This window comes from Athene cunicularia, assembly GCF_003259725.1.
Source record: "Athene cunicularia isolate RWA chromosome 3 unlocalized genomic scaffold, athCun1 chr3_part1, whole genome shotgun sequence".
NCBI lineage: Eukaryota > Metazoa > Chordata > Aves > Strigiformes > Strigidae > Athene > Athene cunicularia.
Genome location: NW_020799097.1, coordinates 46,132,157 through 46,155,141, shown reverse-complemented (window position 1 = coordinate 46,155,141; position 22,985 = coordinate 46,132,157). Strand labels below are relative to the sequence as shown.

The window sequence follows — 22,985 nt, the reverse complement described above, 5'->3', positions numbered from 1 at the left end:
AGAGAGAATGTGAGGTACAAAAACTGTTTTATTAAAAACTTACTAATGCTAAGTGTCAGGATGAAAAAAAAAAAAAAAAAATTGGAATCAGGATGATAAACCTAGCAGGAAAATTTGCATTCTCAGCAAAGTTACATTTCTTGTTTCAACCATTACCCAAAATGCTTGCATTTCCTTTTCATATGTCATATATTAATTGAATGATTCTTGGTTAATATTGTACAGGATAAATGAGAGGATGAGACACCATTTATCAATACATGGCACTAAGTTGTACTACACGTCTCAACACAAAGCAAAATCAGGCTTTTATAATTATAGCATCAATTTGATTGAAATACATAGCAGACTGACATGGTCAATACTAAAATTGCCTTAAATATTCTTTTAAAATAATTTATATATATATATATATATACATACATATATATATATATATATATATACACACACATATATAAAAGTACCTAACTTAAAGGTACTGCAAGTTATTTTCATATCAGATTCAACTGACAAATAAATAACTACAGAATTAAAAGTTAATGCTAATTTAAATAAAAATTGTCATAACATCATTACTTATTTCACATATAAACTGACAGAAGGACAAACCATCCTTGAAGTGAACATTTGCAAAATAATGAAGTATTAGATAACAAACATAGAAAGGGATCAAATAAAGTTATCCTAATACAAAGAAATTAATACTATATCATTGTTACCTTTTTAAGCAATGCTTGACTGCCAAACCTAAGCTTCTTCAATTGGTGCTACATAAAATTGTGCAGCAAAATTTACACACATTTAAATTCATTAAAACCTGGCTGTCCAAAGTTGAATCATAATCAAGTTATCCCTTCTGAAGACTAGTGTTAAAATCTTTCTAAGTATCCACTCAGTATATATTTGTGATAGTCTCAGGTTTGGGGTTTTTTTTAAGCACTGACCCATTTTCTTACACTGACCTGTAAGGGGGGAGAAAGAAAAAAAAATCTGGTATTTTTCTGATAAAATAGTGGGTGAACAACAAGTAAAAAGGGGGAGATATGGTGTAGACAAGGATTTTAGCAATATGGACTCAAGAAAATAGTATATATTTTAACATTTTAAAGGAAAGCTTTGAGAAATAATGATGAAAATCATAGCTTTAAGAAAGTAATTTACCCTGAGAAGCCCTCTTGGGAGCAGTTATTTCCTTAATTTTATCAACAGTCAGCTTGCCATAAAACTTTGAGATCAAAGTAGTCATTTAATGTCTTATAAGACTAATATACCTTCACTGAAGTGATACACAAGAGCCCCACCCCAAGCCACATAAGCACTAAAAGTGAGAACACAGATAAACTAGTAAATGCAAGTCATATTTTTTCAGAAAAAAAAAAAAAAAAAAATTACTGCAAAGTACACTAAGCTAAAACTACTGCAAATAAAGATGTGGGCACAAGGAAGAGTGAAACACCAGGCAGATTGAAAATTATATCTGTAAACAGAAGAGATAAATCCTTAAAAAGTATTTATTGAGTAATACAAAAAAATATACATATCATTCAAGATTGACCCCAAAGTGATAGATGACTGCTGTTTTCATACAAACTATCTGTTTAAATGTACTGTTGATGAATAAAGACATTTTGCCTTATTGATAAGGTGATGATGTCCTCCTGGCTGCATGGTGAACTGTAATCACAGTGATTCTTTTCAGTGACAGTGAAGTGAAAATAATCAGAAGATGAGTCATTTGTCATTCACTGTCATCAGAGGGAGTAGTACCCTTATAGATGCAAAAAAGAGGATAAATCAAGGAGTAGAAGGATTACATAAAGTATTTCATGAAATACTTTTCTGGAGTCCAAAAATCAAATATGATAAAAATTGAATAGATTACAAAAATAAACAAGGAAGAGTTGTTTCAATTCGATTATATTAAAGACCAGACTAAATTATCAAAATTTTTTCTTCTGACTTTAAGTGCTAAGGCTCCATGAATTAAACAATTAGTTTTTCATAACTCTCTAAGTTGCATCATTTCTATGATACACAGCAAGTATATTATCTTCAAAGACTTTTTCATTAGCGATGACAATATGACAGTTTTTCCATTTTACAGTTTCATGTGTTCTACTTTCAAAATTTACCTGTATTTGTTGTTTAATGCATAAATTGCATCATAAACTCAAGGCTTCCCTATGCAACAAAAGATTATATTCTACAGATAAATGAAAGATTATGTTTCTACACATTGAATTAATATTGCACCTTTACAGACTTTTTTTAGTGTTTCAAATGTAAAACTATCACTTAAATGAAAAGCTACTTATACAAAAGTGGGAATAGAAAAAATTTAGTGATAGATTATTTTTTATTCGGTTGTCTTGGTCTGCATGTTTTCTTTTCAGATTTGGACAAGGAATACTTGAATTATTCCTGTGAGCTGTATTATATTTCAACTACAAAGATATTACTAGAAATGACAAGAATAAATTCTACATTTCAAGTTATTCTAACGTTAATTTTATGCATAGTTAGTAAACATATGGAATGTTCATTAACACTTTCAACATGGACATAGGTATTTTTTAAACAATCTAGAACTTTCATATTACTATCAGTATTGAAAAACGTAAAACAAAACAAAACAAAAAAAAAAAAAAAAAAAAAAAAAAAAAAAAAAAAAAAAAGAAGAAGACTTGATAATAAAAAGAGGTAACCCATCTTCAAAATTTGCCACTGTTTGAACAGAGAATTTTAATCATTAGCTTCTGTTCACTAGGGATACTGGAGTTAAAAGGCTGCCATATCTAGTTAACATGTCAGTTACAAGTAATACACAATAGGTTTTCACAGTTGGCAGTCAAAATTCAAGTGGGAGATGTGAAGCTATCCACTAGTTACAATCAGTCAAAAAAATATAATATATTAGACATCTCACTAGTCATTGGAGCCAGAATATTTTAATAGAAGAAACTAAGGCCAGACACAAGAAAACAAAAGTCCACTATATTATCTATAATAGAAAATAATTAAATATCTTATTTGACATCTTTTAAGATATTTCCCGGAAGATTCCCTAGTATGACCTTTGGGTCATGAAACATATAGACATAACTATGCTTTGATAAATCATGGCCTGAAGAACTCAGTCCATAGTTGTTCTTTTCTGCAGTCTCACTCCTCATTTTAACAGCCTCCTAAAAATATATATGTAATTTTCTTTATTCTTACCCAATTTACTGTTAACTCTGGCCAGACTTTAAATTAATTCAGCTACATCCCAAGAACGTGTACTGTTTCCATTCCAGTAAAGCAAACCAGATATGAGTAGATGCCTATTTCAAGCAAAAACACTTGACTCAAGAAATCACAGAACGTGAAAGCATTAAACTTGCAACACTGCAGACTGTACTAACCTATTTTTCAGCTGAACTGAATCATACTGTCTCCATGATACATGAGGAATATCAAAGACATTATTAGATCTTACCATAATGGAAAGCAAAACATTATTTTATTATGATGTATCTTAAGTTTTCCAAAGACTGTAGAGAGAAACAAAAAAGCCCAAAAAATGCAAACCCGAGACATCCAACAAATACAGCAAGGATTTTCCTAGACTGATGGCCTTTGGCGTTCATAAGTGCAAATCCTGAAGTGGAGTTGTAAACTGATCCTTGCCACTATGTAAAAGTATATTTTTATTACTAGTATTTTAGTAGAAGGGAATTGAAGCACTGGAGAATTTGAGAGACTTTGCTCGGGATGATGCTCCAAAACATGGAACCCACAGTTATTATCTAGAGATATAAATAAATGGCCATCCTACCTTCTGCTTGCACCCAGCCAGAAGAAAAACAGCTTTATTGACCTTTTTCTACTAAGTCAAACTTCAACTTGTGTTGATTCCACTGCACTCATTCATATGCTGTGACTCCCTTAAATCTCATAATTTTTTTCTGAAAATCATCACTTACTTTTATGTTTAAAATACAAACAAGCTCTGTGGCCAGGCATATCTCTGAATACCTTGCAAGTCTGAAGTCCCAAAGGTTATTAGAAGTAGACAGACATTATGCTGGTCTCAGGACAAGGGTGATTTTCAGCTTAAATTCTTTTGCATTTTGAGCACCATAACTACAAAGCAAGCTAATTTACATTTCTCCATGGAAAAATTCCTGAAACACATTAAAATAGTTTGATTTACATTTCTGCTACATCTTCAAGAAATCAGTCAGTCTACACTGGTGACTGAAGAAAAAGGAGTTAAATTAAGTTCAGGAAGGAAAGGCATTTAGGCACACACTGACCATGACAAGAAAGTATATTAAAAAGGTATAAGAAAAGTACTAAAACTAAAAAATAAGGAATTATATATCCCTTTAGTTTCCAAAGAAAAAAATTATCACATCTAAGTAATCTAAAAATAGAAAAATAACAAGTTTACATGTTTTCTGCTAGACAAAAACAGTTTCAATTATTTCATGGCAGTACACAAAATTCAAATAGATTTATGAGAAAGAAATATTTATTTAGGACTATAACGTCAGCAGGAACCAAATATTACTGCGTTATTAATATTTCAGACTTTAGGTATTGTTTGAATCATCCCAGAATGATACCACATTAATTATGAGAAAATGTCTACATCAAGTATCTATCCTCAAAATATACCATAAAAATAAAAATGAAAAAGATTATACGTCCGCAGTTCTGCGTATGAGTGACCCATCTTTATAAAGATAAAAGGTAAAATTATTTATATATATATTAATATAAAATTTGCACACTAAACCCTCATGCTTTAGGTGTTTTTTGGATGCAAAAGAAAGGGAGGGAAAGTACGCAAAATAAAAAATAGCATATCTAAAAAAAAAAAAATCAAATATGCTAAATTCTTGGGCTTTGCTTGATTTTATTCTTTTATTTTGAAAACAAGATGGCATTTATATGGCATCAGATTTCTACCCATTTCAAAAAGCAGCATGTATAAATAAAATACAGTGTGGGGATATTACGTTTTGAACTAAATAAAATTGTTTTGAAAATCTGCTATAATTATTCCTTCTAAAATATTCAAAGCTATTTTTTTCAGGGAAGTACAGAAAAAAAAATAATTTCACATTTCAAAAGGGAAGTAACAAAAAACTGCTAAATTTGAAATTATCATACACCTTTCATAACTTTCACACATTTCTCGAAAAAATTAAACTTGGCAACTCTGAGCTTCTCAGAGCTTTGATGTAAGCAGATACAGAAAAGCACATAAAAGCTATAAAGGAAAGGAAAGAAGCACTCATTTCAGAAAAACAGGACAAAAGAACATGTATAATAAGATGTACAGGCTGATATGCAATTTAGCATAAATAAAAAAACACCATGTACATACATTTATAATGAAAATTGAATTCTAAAGTTAAAAAGCTTCTAAAGTGAAGGTAGAATATGTACAAGAACAGAAATTTTTAGATACTTATAAATAAAATCTAAAGAAAAAAAAAAGCGCAGAGTTCTGATAGCTCTCATAACGTCAATATAGGATAATCAAATTATAATGAACTTGAAATGGGTTTTGCTGTGTTTTTTAAACATAGAATATTCAGAATGGACATTTTTAATTGTAGAATAGGGAGGTTTCAATGCAAATGGTATTAAAATAAAATTAAAGCAATAGAGTCAAAAGAATTGAGAAAACCAAATCTATGATTCTAAAAGAAACAGCATATATTTTTCTTTATTATTATTGTTGTTGTTATTATTGTTATTATTACTATTATTATCTTTCAAAAGTTTCCCCACCTAAGAAGCCAGCTATCACTCTATTGGACACATTGAGCTGGTACTGTGGGCTGCTATTGGACCAGAACTTGGAAACCAGACATGCCTCTGCACCAAAACTAGATGCCAGTAGACTTCTGAGAAATGATGAAGCCCAGGAAACCCTGACCCCTTTTTGGAACAGAGCTACTGAATTGCTCATAAACCAAGGAATAATCTTTCAGATGGTTACCTATAGCATGCATTATGCAGAATTCAAGACAAAAAAGACCACATAGTCCTTTGTCTCAGAAGATGAATTAATGAATCACAGTTTATTTAAAAAAAAAAAAAAAAAAAAAAAAAAAAAAAAAGCAGAGTATACTCACAGTTGTAAAGATCTTAATGATTACCATATAAAGGAGGAAGAACATGTCATTTGGGATTCCAGAAGACAGAATTAAAACTAAGAGAAAGACTGTGATCTTTAAAAGAAAAGTGTTAAAGTAAACTGCAAAGAAAAATGACCAAGACTTCACAGTTGTCATTATACTATAGACTATTGTTGAGAATTTTTAAAGTGAAAAACCAGCATAGAAAAATTACGTGAACCACTCAAATGAGAGAATTGCTTTTTTTTTTTTTTCTCTGAATAAAGGAGAGAAAAGGAAGGTGATAAAGAAGAAAATATGTTTATAACAGCCATAGATTTTTATGTTGTTCCTTTGCATTGCTACAAAATGAATATTCAGTAATAATATGCTTTCTTTCCAACAGAAGTGTATTTATTAAGCACAAAAAATAGAGTTACATGTGCTTTATGCACCAGATCCAAAATTAGGTTTATTTTGAGTACCACTCTTACAATGTCTTTATAGCCAGAAAGAGTTACTGCAATTACCAAAACTTTCACTGAACAATAACTGAAGTATAAAAGGCAGTTTACACGTGAGCAACCACTTACAGTCGACACATTTCTTTTATTATTTTATTTAGATATGCGCAAAGAGGACAGATGCTTATTAAACACCACTAACCAAAAATTATCTCTTAAGAGAAAGGGTATCCTTGAAAACAGAAAACAGCTGCTAATATACTTCTCAGGAATCTGCTTTTGTGAAATTTACCAGTCCAAAACCTGTGCTAATTGACAGCACTGCTATTTACATTTGTACAGATTGCCTTTTCTTGTGATCATTATTTCAAACAAAGCCATTTAAGTGTAAGTATCACTATACAAAATCAATATGATACATCCAGTATATGAACTCAAACCTCATCACTAGATAGATGTTAAAACATAAATACACTTGAAACATAAATACACTTGAAATGCCCTAGGTTATTGAGTGTTTCTTATGTAATCTCATGGGGATTGACCCTTGACCCAGCACTATTCCACTGATCTGGAATCAAGCCTACAATGATTGCTAATGAAGGGTGCAGATGACGCAAAGGTTGGTTGAGTACTGAGTAACGAAGGGAACAGGTAACTAATAGAGATTGGACTATATTCTGGAAAGTAATTCTTCTAGAAAGTAATTAGAAAAAAATGTGAAACATAGTTATGTATCAGTGGAACGCTTCCGGAAAGGCAGGGTATCTGGATACAACGTAGCAGAGGTGTAGCAGGGGTCAACTTGAATTACTAAGAAACATTGCTTGATAATGCAGTAGTTCTTGTATATTTAAAATCTGAAAATTTGTGAAGGGCAATGGGAAGAAAAACAACAGACTAATAATAGTCTAGAAAACATGCTTTTACATTAAGAGACTATAAGAGGTTCATTTACATTTTCTAAAAAAGATACCCAAGAGATTATATGTTTATAAATCGTAATTAAGAGTACAAGAGAAACTTGTGGTAAAACTATGCTGGTCTAAGCATAAAACGAACTTATATCTGAAGGTGAGTCAAACATTTTCCAATTATAGATCAGGTATGTATTTTTCAATTAGTGGAAGAAATGAAACAAAGGATTTAAGATTTTCTATAATTTGTAAATCTTCAAATAAAACCAAAACTTATAAGTAACTAAAAAGTTATCCACTGGATGAAATGATATGGCTATGTTACCTAAAAGTTAGAAGCACAGTGGTATTTGTATCTATGTACCTATGAAAATCCATTTTAGCTTGAAATGTCAAAATATATGTTGGTAGGTATAAACTTATTAAACAAGAAAACTGTTTGGAAGTAAATTATTTTTTTATATCTGCAAATTCACAATAACGGTAGTAGCAGACAAACACAGCAGACACTTCTGGAAAGTTTTTCATTTGTGTGAAATTAAAATTACTATTACAAAATTATTGTGTGGAAATTAGTGAACATTTATTTTTACATAAAAAAAAAAAAAAAAAAAAAAAGTAATTCATCACTATGAGTTTATCAGCAATAGAAATTTTTAAAGTTACTTAAAATGTTTCTTCTGATCTAGTTCAAATAATAGTTCAATTACATTTCTGTATGTTTAAAAATTTCAACTTAACAATCAAGTAATAATGATGATGAAAATAAATGTTAAATACATCTTGCTTTCCTTAGAAATAATATAACAGTGTTAGATTAACAAATGAAAGCAGTAGATTTTGCTGACTAGAATCATCAGGCTAACAGCCAAACCACTTCTTTAAGCAAACACGTTATGTCCTCTCATATGGTTTTAAACTAAACAGCTTTGTGAAGGAACAAAACATTTCAGTCAATAATAAAGTTGAATTACTAATGAACTAATATAACTCTAAAGCTGAGATAATTTACACAGAATCACAGAATTGTCTAGGTTGGAAAGACCTTGAAGATCATCCAGTCCAACGATTAACCTAACATTGACAGTTCCCAACTAGTTTAAACCTTCCCTGGCACAACTTGAGGCCATTACCTCTTTCTTGTCCTAATACTTATTACTTGGTTAAAGAGACTCATCCCCAGCTCTCTGCAACCTCCTTTCAGGGAGCTGTAGAGGGCGATGAGGTCTCCCCTCAGCCTCCTCTTCTCCAGACTAAACACCCCCAGTTCCCTCAGCCGCTCCTCGTATGACCTGTGCTCCAGACCCTGCACCAGCTCCGTTGCCCTTCTCTGGACACGCTCGAGTCATTCAATGTCCTTTTTGTAGTGAGGGGCCCAAAACTGAACACAGGAATTGAGGGGCGGCCTCACCAGTGCCGAGGACAGGGGTAAGATCCCTTCCCTGTCCCTGCTGGCCACGCTATTGCTGACACAAGCCAGGATGCCATTGGCCTTCTTGGCCCCCTGGGCACACTGCTGGCTCCTGTTCAGCCAGCTGTCAATCAGCACCCCCAGGTCCCTCTCTGACTGGCAGCTCTCCAGCCACTCCTCCCCAAGCCTGTAATGCTGCTGGGGGTTGTTGTGGCCCAAGGGCAGCCCCCGGCATTTGCCCTTATTGAAACTCACAATATTTACTTATAATTGAGATGAGAGTAAACATATATGGGCAGCTTAACAACTGGAGTTCATTCATGACAGTAATTTCTAAGTAACTAACATATACTACAGACTGTTCATTACTGTTGTGATTAGGATAACATATTTTATTAGCTTTCCTGTACAACCGTATTCCTGGAAAAGCAAATATAATTGCTTACCAAGATGGTGGTAACGATTAAAGAGCGATTGGACAGGGAATCTGTGATGTTTGCTGGTTTTCCTTTCTGGTTCTCTGTCATGTTAAGGCCACTCAATGGATCCCAAGTTCCAACCTATAAAACAGCAAATAACTGTGAAAATTGTTCATTAGTTACATTTCAGCATCTAGAAAGAACACTCTAAGGAAAAACAGATTGCTACAGGAAATAAAATGAAAAAAAAAAAAAAAAGATTGCTAATATTTATTGTTAAACCCTGTTCATTATTCTCTGTCATTACATTTAAATTCTGCTTGTTTAAAATATGATTCACAATACCTAAAAGCATATTTCATGAAGTGTGACATTAAGTGGAAAAATGATGCAAAGAATGTCTAAACCTACTTGAAATATTTAATTTTTCATTTAACTTTCTTTCTTCAAGATAAACTGCATCTGAATATTACTTAAGAGTTAGGTGGAAATTCATTTGCAGAACAGAGAGCATTGTCTCTACAGAAGGATTTACCATTTTCTATGATCAGCAGAGAACAGCAGATCAAAAAGATGTTTTGGGAAAATACAATGGAGAAGACTGAAACTAGGTTAAGTGTAAAAACTTAACCGATTTACAGATAAATATTCATTACATAGTTATTTTGACATTTTATACTTTGCCATTCTTATTCCAGTAAACTCCATGCAATTTTTATCTAAGTAAGGAGGTCCATGGTTATGATTTAAGGTACAGGTCAAGGACAGTCTCACATACTAAGTAATGGGGTTTATGATTACATAATTTATCTGTCATTTCATCACTATAAAACTAAAATGGGCATGAAGTAAATAGTATTCATTTTTAGACATCACAATGTTTCTATTACTCTACTGTCTAGAAAAAAAAAAAACAAAACAAAACGCAAATCTTTCCTTTTTGTTTTTAGACAAGATATTAAATTTTATTTCAAATACTAAGTAATATCTATAACAAAGATATTTTAAAACTAAAAAATTCTGTCATGTTTAATTGAGAATATATATATGTATGTGTGTACAGATGTATATATAAACACACACAGTTTAAAAAGAAAAAAAAAAAAAATCTTTAAAACTGATTCCTGAGAAACTCTTCATATACTTCTAAATGAGTTGTTGCAGTAGGACTGCCAAGTAAGTCCAGGATGCAATGCAGTATGAGTTAAATAAAATGAGTTTCATTTCTAAACCTGAGAATCCAGCAAAGCATGAATCAGCAGAAGCTTTAATAGAGAAAAGACAAATTCGCTCCTTTTCTCTATGATTTTCTGTTCCACAGAAATCATTTTATCTATCTTCTTTACATAACACTCAGGTCCAAGAAGTGTCTCCTTTGAATGGCTGTGATTCTTGAATTTTGGCCATTCAATACCTTGTAAACTGATGAAAGAATTATGAAAAGAGAACATGTGTCTCAGAAACACATTTGGACTATAACAACTAACATCATTTCAAAGTACTGAAACCAAACCTTACTACCAAATAATTTGCTTCATTTAATTTTTTAATATTATTACATTTGGTGACATGAAAGTTTTTTAGGAAACTCAAAATGCCTTGCAGGTTGGGCACAACTAAGAAATCCTAAAAGACTCAAGAAGTTTTAGTTTCAATGTTCTGTTAATTATAGCAAACATTGTATTTTCTTCAAAGAAAAACCAAACTAGAATAGTATGATAGTAGGAATGATAAAGATTAGAATCACAGAATCATTCAGGTTGGAAAAGACCCTTGGGATGACTGAGTTCAAACATCAGCCCTACTCTACAAAGTTCTCCCCTACACCATATCCCACAATAACTCATCTAAACGACCCTTAAACACATCCAGGGATGGTGACTCCACCACCTCCCTGGGCAGCCTATTCCACTCTCTGACCCCTCTTTCTGTGAATATTTTTTTTCCTAATGTCCAGTCTGAACATCCCCTGTTACAGTTTAAAGCCATTGTCTCTTGTTCTGTCACTAATCACCTGTGAGTAGAGACCAGCACCAACCTCTCCACAATGTCCTTTCAGGTAGCTGTAGAGAGTGATGAGGTCTCCCCCCAGCCTTCTCCTCCTCAAACTGAACAGTCCCAGCTCCTTCAATCGCTCCTCATAGGATTTGTTCTCCAGGCCCTTCATCAGCTTCGTTGCCCTCCTCTGCACTCGCTCCAGCACCTCGATATCTCTCTCGTATTGAGGTGCCCAAAACTGGACACAACGCTCCAGGTGTGGCCTCACCAGCACAGAGTGCAGGGGGACTATCACCTCCCTACTTCTGCTGGTCACACTATTTCTAATACAAGCCAGGATGCCGTTGGCTTTCTTGGCCACCCGGGCACACTGCTGGCTCATGTTCAGCTGCTTGTCAATTAGAACCCCCAGCTCCTTCTCTCCCAGGCAGCTCCAGCCACACCTCCCCAAGCCTGTAGCCATCCATGGGGTTGTTGTGTCCCAAGTGCAGGACCTGGCACTTGGCCTTGTTGAAGCTCATCCCGTTAACATTGGCCCACCAATCCAATCTATCCAAGTCTCTCTGTAGAGCCTCCCTATCCTCACTGAACTTGGAGTCATCTGCAAACTTACTGATGATACAGTCTATGTCCTTATCAAGATCATCAATAAAGATGTTAAACAGAAATGGTCCCAACACCGAGCCCTGAGGATCACCACTTGTAACAGGCCACAAATGGATTTAGCTCCAATGACCACCCCTCTCTGGGACCGTCCATCCAGCCAGTGCTTGATCCAGCAGACCATTTGCTCATCCAGGCCATGAGCAGACAGTTTTTCTATGATAATTCTATGGGGAACTTTGTCAAACGCTTTTTTTAAAATCCAAGTAGATAATATTCACAGATTTTCCCTCATCCAGTTGTTGGGTTATTTTGTCATAGAAGGAGATCAGGTTTGTCAGGCAGGACCTGCCTTTCATAAACCCATACTGACTAGGCCTGATCCCCTGGTTGTCCACTAAATGACTTTTAATGGCACTTGAGATGACCTGCTCCGTAACCTTCCCTGGCACCGAGGTCAGACTGACAGGTCTATAGTTTCCTGGATCCTCCTTTCTGACTGTTTAGTAGATGGGTGTCACATTTGCCACCCTCCAGTCCAATGGGACCTCCCCAGTTAGCCATGACTTCAGGTAAATCATGGACAGCGGCTTGGTGAGCACATCTGCCAACTCCCTCAGCACCCTTGGGCATAACCCATCCAGTCCCACAGACTTGTGTGTATCCAAGTGGTGCAGCAGGTCTCTGACCACCTCCTCTTCGACTGTGCTGACCTCATTTTGCTTCCCCTCCCCATCTCCCAGCTCATGAGGCTGGGTGTCCAGGGAACAGCCAGTTCCACTGCTGAAGACTGAGGCAAAGTAGGAACTGAGCACCTCAGCCTTTTCCTCATCCTTTGTTACCATGTCTCCCTCTGCATCCAGTAAAGGAGGGAGATTTTTCCCTAATCCTCCTTTTGATGTTAATGAATTTATAGAAACCTTTTTTATTATCCTTAACATCTGTAGCCAGGTTGAGCTCTAGCTGTGCTTTGGCTCTCCTAATGTTCTCCCTGTATAACTTCACTACATCTTTATAGTCTTCATGAGAGATCTGCCCCCTCTTCCAAAGGTCATATATTCTCCTTTTGTTCTTGGGATCCAGCCAGAGGTCCCTGTTTAGCCAGGCCAGTCTCCTTCCCTGACTGCTTGTGTTTCCCTGATGTGGGAACAGCCTGCTCCTGTGCCTTTAAGACTTCTCTCTTGATGTCCAGCCTTCCTGGACTCCCATATCCTCCAAGGCAGACTCCCAAGGGATTTTGTTAATCAGTGTTTTGAAAACGCCAAAGTCAGCCCTGCAGAAGTCTAAGGTGGCAGTTTTACTAACCCCTCTCTTTTTTTTTCTCCAAGGATTGAAAACTCAATCATCTCATGATCACTGCACCCTAGACACCCTCCAACCTTTACTTCCCCCACAAGCTCTTCCCTGTTCACAAGAAGCAGGTCCAGGAGGGCACCTTCCCTGGTCGGCTCACTCACCAGCTGTGTGAGGAGGTTATCCTCCACACATTCCAGGAACCTCCTGGATTGTTCCCTCTCTGCTGTGCTGTGATCTCAGCAGATACCCGGGAGGTTAAAGTCCCCCACAAGAACAACAGCAAGTGACTGTGAGATTTCTCCCAACTGTTTATAAAAAGCTTCATCCACCTCACAGCTTTGGCTGGGAGGTCTATAGCAGAATCCCACAGCAAGATCTGCTTTATTGGCCCTTAACCTAATCCAAATAGTCTCAACCCCATCATCGCTATACTTGATTTCTGAGTCTGTCCCTGCCATTTCTTGACATAATTGAAGCTGGACTAATCTCTATAAGATTTAACTTCAGATACACAAGTAGCATCAAAATTTCTAAGGGAACACCATCCCCTTATTTGATCAATTTCAAATTCTAAATTCATTACATTATACGCTTTGTTCAAGTTCATAATTTATCTTGGAAAGAGCTAACACATTGGTAATGAAGATGCTTCCTCCCCTACTTTTTAACATAGCCATAGCCAGAAACAAATTAATAATTATCAACTGTTAGAATTTGGGGTTTATCTAACTACATCCATATAGACTATAAGAACTATCAACATAATTTAGGAAGAAATTTCTGTCTTGATAAATTATCTAATTGTTTTTCTAAATAATGTACTTGTATTGCTATTTTTGTTAATCAAAAATGTAAGAAATAGAACAAAATAATTGGATGTTCGTATAAGACATTATTTGCATTATCTTTCCTAATGAGCTCAAACTCAACCATTTCTACCACAGGTTCTGATATACTAATGCTATGTATAGATCCTTAATCACATAAACGTATTCTAAAAGCTACTCCTTCTAGAGAAAACTGTGCATAAACAATGCAGAAAATTCATTCTTTTCTATTTTCTTAGGCAGCACTTTAATTTTAAAGTAGCTTTTTGAACAGAATTGCTAATGTGTTTTCACTAGAAAAATTTAAATACTAATATTGTAGAAAAAGTAAATCAAAGTAGTTTACTACATATAACTGCAATTCAGATAATTTACAACTCTACTGCACTACATTTATTTACAAAAAACTTTCAAGTTTCTCTGAAAAATTGATATGCTAATATACATCTTAGCGAACGTTCACACAGTAAATACAGTCATTGGAGGCTGTCAAGCCCTTGATCCCCTATTCTTCCCTTCGAGTTCCCAGAATAGTTAGGCTATCCTGTCGCAAACACACCAATTTGAACTTGTTAACATTTATTATCCATAGCACAGGACCAAAACCAAGAGTTCCCATGAATGTGACATTGTGCTCCACAGTGAGACAAAGATTCTCTGTGAGACAAAGCATTAGTTTAGTCAAGAATCAGGTTATTCAAATTGAAATAATTCCAACAGGAGCAACTAAAAGACTCATCATCGAGTATCATAGACTATTCTGTAACATGGCAATTGAGGTGCTTCTCAAGGACATGAAATAGAGTTTCCCGACTACACTTGAGTGATTAAAATCTTGCATCCAAGCTTTCATGTGTGTATAATTAACTATCAGGCTACTGTAGTCCTGCAGAAAGTTTGGACAGAAGTTTTCATTCTTCTATTGTTGCTTTGATAAACCACAGTTCTCTATTTTTTCATTGTTTCATTTTGTTGGTTATTTTTTTGTTTGTTTGTTTGTTTTTATTAAAACAGTTTCTAGGGAAAAAAAAAAGTAATTTGCAGTCTCTTAATTAAGTTGCATAATCTTATCTAAAACACTGGAGGCAAAGCAAAGTAACCTTTATATAACTGTATAGACCAAGTCTTAAACCTGTAATCCAAATGAAAACTACATGTTTGCGATACTATCAAACGTCTTGCTAATAGGGAATTCACAGCAAATTGATCTTTTTTCTTTTATTGGAGATTATGACCAGTGAGACAGTCATAGATAAAGGTAGATAAAGAGGAAAAACTAGGAAATAAGTGCCTGAACTCTGACTGCAGAGTCATCATTTTCTCAGAATTGTGTGTTGATTAGAAAGTTACCTGTGTCTATGAAGAAATCATCTCTTTAGACTTCAGTAAATGGAGCTTTTGGGAGTGTTCTGGTGAGTACAGCAATATACTTGCTAATTTCTTATATTCTTCCCTAGATTTCTGCAGCTGGCCACTTTCAGATACAAAACACTGCACTAGATTAATCTAGAGATTCTTTTCTCATGCACCTCAAGAAAAGTTTGCCATCCGCCTTTAAGCATGTACACTCTGAGGTTTCCAAATCATCAATCAATCCTATACCACTTAAAAAAACCTCTAAAATAATCTTCATATTTACTACTCAATAGATCAATAGTACAATTTCAAAACTAAATCTCACCAGGTGTCTAAAAATCAGTGTCATTACCAAAGGACAAAAATCAGAAAATATTGAAAAGTTTTGTTAATGTTCACAGAAATTTAAAATTAATTTGATATATTTGCATTCAAGTATATTGAGCATTTATTCTCAAAAAGAAATATTGATACAATTGCACTTATTTACAAAAATATTAATTTAATTTCATAGTAAAATGCAATTGTCGTGATTTATGAAGCAATATTACTCTAGAAAAAAAGTACTTGCCAAATAATAAAAACTAAGTAAAAATATCAGATCTGTTAGATCAGAATGGATAATATTTCAAATTTTGAATACTGAAAACTACTGCTTCTCTCCAACACATGTAGTATGTACATTTTTTTAAAAATACTTTTAATAGGTTTATATAGAAGAACAATTAGACATAATTATGATATATACTTGGAACTATATCTAGGATGGAGAGTACTGATTACAGTAATTCTTCATGTAAAATTTATATAGTTCACTCAGCAATCTATTAGAAACTTGAGAATAAGAAAGCTATACTGGACTTCAACTCAAAGTTACTAGTCTCTTCTGCAAAGATTACCTGGATTTTTGTGACATTTAGCAATACATTTTGTATCAGAATAACAACATAAACCTTCTCAAACCTCAAACCAAATTCTTTTTTCAAGTTTGTTGATCATTAAAATCAATTTCTGAATAAAGTTAAGCATAATTTAAATTGAAAAGCATATTCAGACTTGGGAATTTTTATAGGTTGTAGCATAAATTACGCTTGCATAAAAACCAAAAGTTCACAGGTTAATATTTAGATGTAGCTTTGTAAATTTAACAGTATTACAAGAAGTGGTAATCACTTCTTATCCCATTTATTTTCAAGGATATAGCATGATCCTAGTTTATCTTCTGCAACATGTCTACAGTGCATGTTTCCTCTTTAAAATAAAAATGTGATCTGTCATAAAAATTTTATTCTAAGTCATGCCTATCACAGTTCAGCAAGTTATTTAAAAAAAAAAAAAAATCAAATTTGTCATCTCTTCTTAGTAACACCTAAACTTTCTTCAAAGCTACTGCTTTTATCAAGACCAATCTCATATAACTGTCATGGTTTAACCCCAGCCAGCAATTAAATACCACACAACCACTCCCTCCTTACCAGTGGGATGGGGAGGAGAATTGAAAGGGTAGAAATGAGAAAACTTGTGGCTTAAGATAAAAACAGTTTAATAATTTTTTAAAAATATATATTAAATTATTAAATTGTAAGGGGTGGGGTGGGGAGAAAACACAAAATGGCAAAAATAAAGGAAAATAAAACCCAAGAAAAATAAGTGATAAAAATTGCTCACCACCAACCAACTAACACCCACCTAGTTCCCGCACAACAGCAGCCCCTGCCAATCTTCACCCCACAGTTTTGTTACTGAGCACATCATATGATCTGGGATATCCCTTTGGCCAGTTGGGGTCAGCTGTCCCAGCTGTGTCCCCTCCCAACTCGCTGGTGGGGCAACATGAAAAGCAGTAAAGGCCCTCTGTGCAAGCACTGCTCAGCAATAACTGAAACATGCTTGTGTTGTCAACACTATTTTCAGTACAACCAGCCCAAAAAGAATCATTGTACACTCCTCAAACTTAAAATTTGCTGAGTTTACATATACTTTAGAGCAGTTGACTGAGCGTTAGTCTCATGAGATGTTATCCATAAATTCAATCATTAGCTTTCTTGCTTCAGCATGTTTGAGGAAAATAATTTTATCATTATGAATAAGCAAGTATTCTTTCAATTATTCCTCCTTGTGAATTTCCTTCAAAAATCTCCTAATAAAAGTAATTTTTTTTTTACTCTGAGTCAATCAAAACTGTACATACACAGTGAAGTGTCACAGTGAGGTGACACGAGCATTTTAGGAAGTGTCATTGACCTTCTGCAGTGGTACCAACTGTCTATATAGTCAAAATCAGAACCATATCAAACCCCCAAAGAACTGACAAATGTGTTTACAGTTTACCATCTTTATATACATTTTGTAGAGTAGTTAGCAATAGTGGTGATTACATCAAGAAAATAATTATTTATACTCTAGAACGAGTAACATTATTTCCTCCTATTTATGTATTTTCCATTTATAAATTTCTTCATTTATTTTTCTTTCTGCAGAAATAACAATATGCTTGTCTTCTTTGCCAAATACAATGTTAGTACTTCTGGCTTCCCTATATCTGTCATTTCTTTTTACACTAACTTTTACAAAACCCACTTGCTGTTTTTTCCTAGGTCATTAATAAAGATACTAAATATAACAAGATCTTATGCAGATACGTTGGACCATGAATTACCAATCATGTCATACGAGGATCAGCTGAGGGAACTGGGGGTGTTTAGTCTGGAGAAGAGGAGACTGAGGGGAGACCTCATCGCCCTCTACAGCTCCCTGAAAGGAGGTTGCAGAGAGCTGGGGATGAGTCTCTTTAACCAAGTAACAAGAAATAGGACAAGAGGGAATGTCCTCAAGTTGCACCAGGAAAGGTTTAGACTGGATATTAGGAAGTATTTCTTTACAGAACGGGTTGTTAGGTGTTGGAATGGGCTGCCCAGGGAGGTGGTGGAGTCCCCATCCCTGGAGGTGTTTAAGAGTCGGGTCGACATAGCGCTGAGGGATATGGTGTAGTTGGGAACTGTCAGTGTTAGGTTAATGGTTGGACTGGATGATCTTCAAGGTCCTTTCCAACCTAGTGGATTCTGTGATTCTGTAATTTTGTATCATTTATATTCATCCTGTGAGTAGGTTCCTGAGCAAGATTTCAAATCTGTTGTTAACATCTCTATTCAAGAAATATGATGCTTCTACAGTGAAAAAATTTCATGTAAAAAAGTGGTATAAAATTCAGGTATTTGTTATCTCCCTGAAGTATAAAATACTTTTCCTCATGATACGACTTCTGTATAAATACTGATTGATTGTAATTTAAATTATAATTTCCTTATTATAGTGAAATTTCACAGTTTGGGATTTTCACTGCACTTAATCACAAATAGTTTCAGTGTGTCCAGAGTGACTGTCAGCAAATATCAGTGTACATTACATTAGCAGCACTGCAATCATCTGTTAATTTTGTCATTTTAATCTTACAAGCTATCATTTTTGTCAAACGTGAATTTTTATTTGGAAGTGCATACTTCCTATTGATTGATGCTTGATTATCACCTCTCATTCAAAAGTTCCAGGAACAGGTATCTGATGTGAAATCCAAAATCACACATGGCATCTCTTTTAAATCAATGACCAACTTTTCTGTTGTCACTGACTTCAGCAATTATTGCACTTAAAACATTATTTAGATCATTTCCCATTATATTAACTGAGCAATTTAACCAGGACATTTTTTTACAAAATCTCAGAAAAACAGATTTTCTATAAATACTTCACAATAACTCCTTTCTCTCCCCTTCATAAATATTTTTCTCCTCAAGATATCTAATTTTTCCCAAAAGCATTACAGATTACAGCTGAAATTGTGTTGAACTGTTGTCCTTCACATAAGAAATTGTTCCCCCATATTTGGAAAGTTAGAAGAAATAATAGCTATTTATGGTATGGAAATACAAAACATAATATGGCACATGTAATTTCCATCTCACCATATTCTCTCAAAATGAATAAATAAATAAGTAAAGCAAAACTGTCCAGAAACTCTAATTACATAGACAGAGAGGCTTGTCAGGATGGCAGTTTGGGAAGAACATTGGGAACATACATGATAAGCACAGTGATGAGAAAAGGCTCCTGAAGAAAGAAGAAAACAGAGAAATGGGATAGAAAGAGCAAACAGATGAAGAGGGCCAAGTGGACAGTGATTATATGGAAAGGAAAACAGACAGTGAGGGTGTAAGGAAGAGAAGTAGGAAAAGGAGGTGGAGGAAAAAGGGAAGGGAGAGAAGGAGAGAGTAGTAGAAAGCAGGAGAGAGAGTGTGATGTAAAGAGAGTGCATGTCGGGAGGGAGAGAGGGAGAGGGATTCATCGTAACTTTAATAGAAGACAATCTTGGGGGAAAAAAAAAAAAAAAAAAAAAAAAAAAAATTTGAGACAGATATTAAAAAAACTACTGGGAAGTGTCCTGCTCTAGATTTTAATGATTCACCCTGGATTCAGGAAGAATGGTATTTGTATTATTTCAGAATAACAAGTTTTCTTCGAAGAAAAACATTTATTTGTCAGCATTGATTTATCTTTCTCAGTAAAATACCCTATATGTTCCAAATATTTACTCAGCAATTTAGTCGACTGTGCATGCACCCAAATTTTCCTTTTCCTCATCTCATTACACCCTACAGAAACCACTCTGCTCTCCTTCATATGTATCTTTGAACCTGTGTAACATTTCTCATTGTTCTTTACTAACACTTTCCTAACGCCTAAACTTTTCTAATACATGGTAACTAACTCTTAATGCTCTTTCCAAAAATTGTCAGCACATTTTGGTTAAAAACTAGTATTATCACATCCCTTTATCACATGGTCAAAATGAGACATGAAGCCAGTGCAAGTATCTTCCTTTTCAGTGAACCTCGGTATACACAGCTCAAACATATGTCAGTTATTTTAAAATATCCATATCCTTACACAACTATTTCTGTTGTTGTATCTTACCTTTCTTTCACTATCACTGTTTCCTAAATTCTTTTTTTTTTTTTCTATTATGTGTTTTATAGTACTGTATGTCCTGTTGAATTTCATTTTCTTCCCATATCTAATCTCTGCAGACATTTTTGGTTTATTTCTATCTTTTCAGTGGGGTACATATCTCCTAACGTAAACTGATTTTATTTTCCGTGTTGCTTAATGGTTCTCAAATGCCACAAAATGTTCTTAAATCCATCCCAGATTACAGAAACTTCCTTTCCTCATTTTCAACAGTTATCACTTACATGCAGACTCTTCAGCCACTACTGAGTTATTTAGCCGTTCCCTTGACATTAATTCTTCCATTTCCATTTCTACTAGGGAAAACAGGTTGCATTGCACCTATTCTATTGTATACAAAGCTAATTTGTTTTTCAAATCTAATCACTATTACAAATTGTTATTTCTACCTTTAAGTTGTCAGAGCTCCCTTCACAGAATATGTTGTGGTTTGAACTCAGCCAGTAGCCAATAACTACATGGCCAGTTGTTTACTCCCCTCCCCCCTGCCGGTGAAATAGGGGAAGGATAAAAGAAGAAATCAGTAGGTTGAATAAAAAAAATATATATTTACTAATAGTAACAAAACCAACAGTAACAATAGTAAGTCCAAAACGGGTAAAATGCAGCAGTGGCTTACTGAGTGCCATGACAAGTGCGCAGCCCGCCCTCCCACAGCAGTGATCCAACTGCACTAGAAAATTCTGCCATGCTGACCCAGGAACCAAAATCGAGCGAGCACAAGAGAGCATGTGTCCGCCTATATACTGAGAATGACATGACATGATATGGAATGCTCCAGTGATCGATCGGGACACAGCCCTCTAGTTGTGCTCCCTCTCAGCCTAAGGAAAGTTAACTTTGTCCTGTCAAAACCAGGACAGAATGCTTCATAGGAAGACACTTTACTATCAGCGCATTTGTCAGTGTTTTAAAATATACTTTAATCCTTTAATCACAGGTTTGCCACTGGACATTTTTATAAAATTTATCACCTATATAAGTGTTTCAAAGCATGTTCATAGCTTCTGAACTTAAAAAAAAAAAAAAATCTTCCTATTAAGAGAACATTAATATTACAAAACTAATACTGGGGGAAAAGTTTTGGAGAAATATGTTGTTTATGCTAGCTTGTTCACTAAATGAATGAAACTCTGCAGCAATGTGCCTTCCCTTAATTTCTCTTTATATTTGTGGCCACAAGATCACCTTGGGGCAACAGCTGATAAAACTTTTACCTGAAGATGGAGGAAAACATCGTACTTTCAGAACAATGAACATCACTGTTACACACAAACTATTTACAAGGCAGATACAAATTGCAAGACCTGTGTCTGCGGACCACAACAATATGAGACACAGCAGCTTCTTGCATTGCCCAGGGTGGCTGGAGAAGAGAGGGAAGATGATCTGATTTCAGATCATCATGGTGTCATGTAGGCAGGTCAAATATCTGGAAGTGCTTCTCAAGCTTCCTTCAATTCAAATATACACAATATTAGGCTACACAGAAAAGGCATTTCTCAATCTTTGGTCTTTCACTCCATCTCTGTACAAGAAAAATTCATGTCACAAGACAGAAAAAATTCTCAGGCTACTTATTCTTAATTTTTTGATACTATTTACAGATAGAAACTGCATTCCAAGAGAAACAAAGTTTCCTCTTAAAACATAGAAAATTGCCAAAGAAGGGTTTTTTTATTTCATTCTGTTTGAGGTAATTTTTCCTCAATTAGTAAGATGTAAGGAAAAACCAAATACACATACCCACAGCTTTATATATGATGATAGGCAATGGTATTGGAATCACAACTAAAACTAAACTCAGTATAGATTGAAGACAAAGTATATTAATGCATGATTGCAGGTCCAGCTATTCACTCTTCCCCAGTCCTCTTGAATCTAAGATTGCAGCTAGAAACACCCAGTTAAAAGGCCACTAACTGTCATACATCAAGATAACAGATTTTACTAGAAGAATTTGAAATCATATATCAAGTTGAGAACAGGTATATATTTTTATGTAACACACGAAATGTTATTGAAAAAGCTACTGGTTTTAAGGGGTGGAGTTTTGGTTTGTTTCCAACCACTTTGGAGGTAAACATATTACACACCTTTTCAAGACCTTCTTCCTTGAGGCTGATAACATCTAAATCAAAATCTGTCCTTAAGCCATTCGTTTTGTTGAAAGTTATCCTGCCTGTGAGGCCTTCCCAGTGGGCCTATGGAGAAAGAAAAAAATAATTTCTATAAATAAATACCTCTTCCTCTTTTTTTTTCTGCGCCCAAACCCCAAATTTTATTTTTACCAAAATGGGAATGTTAATTATTCATTCTACCTAAATAATTTATCCTGTAGCTGATGGTTTAAAAAACTACTTTGTATCCACCTTTTATTAATTAAATTAACCTTTCTTCAGTCTTTAGAGACAATTTTTTAAACAACTTTCCATGTTAGCCAATAGACTCTTCTTACTAAATGAGATAAAAGAGTTTTGTTTTCATCCCTCCATCATTCATGCATGCATTTCCACTTCTGCTTCCTTACATGGCCACCCCACCCACCCA

The 22,985-nt window shown here is 34.6% G+C and overlaps 1 protein-coding gene across 6 annotated transcripts in view; it reads right to left on the bottom strand.

Moving 5' to 3' along the window:
* The window catches only part of GRIK2 (glutamate ionotropic receptor kainate type subunit 2), a 442,240-nt gene that overhangs the window by 179,868 nt on the left and 239,387 nt on the right, over window positions 1–22,985 (bottom strand). For all 6 annotated transcript variants that reach the window (XM_026844286.1, XM_026844289.1, XM_026844292.1 and 3 more), the window contains 2 exons: window positions 22,532–22,639; window positions 9,358–9,471 (listed from right to left, as the gene is read on the bottom strand). In XM_026844286.1, the coding sequence (XP_026700087.1) occupies window positions 9,358–9,471; window positions 22,532–22,639 (222 nt within the window). The remainder of the gene's footprint in view (window positions 1–9,357; window positions 9,472–22,531; window positions 22,640–22,985) is intronic.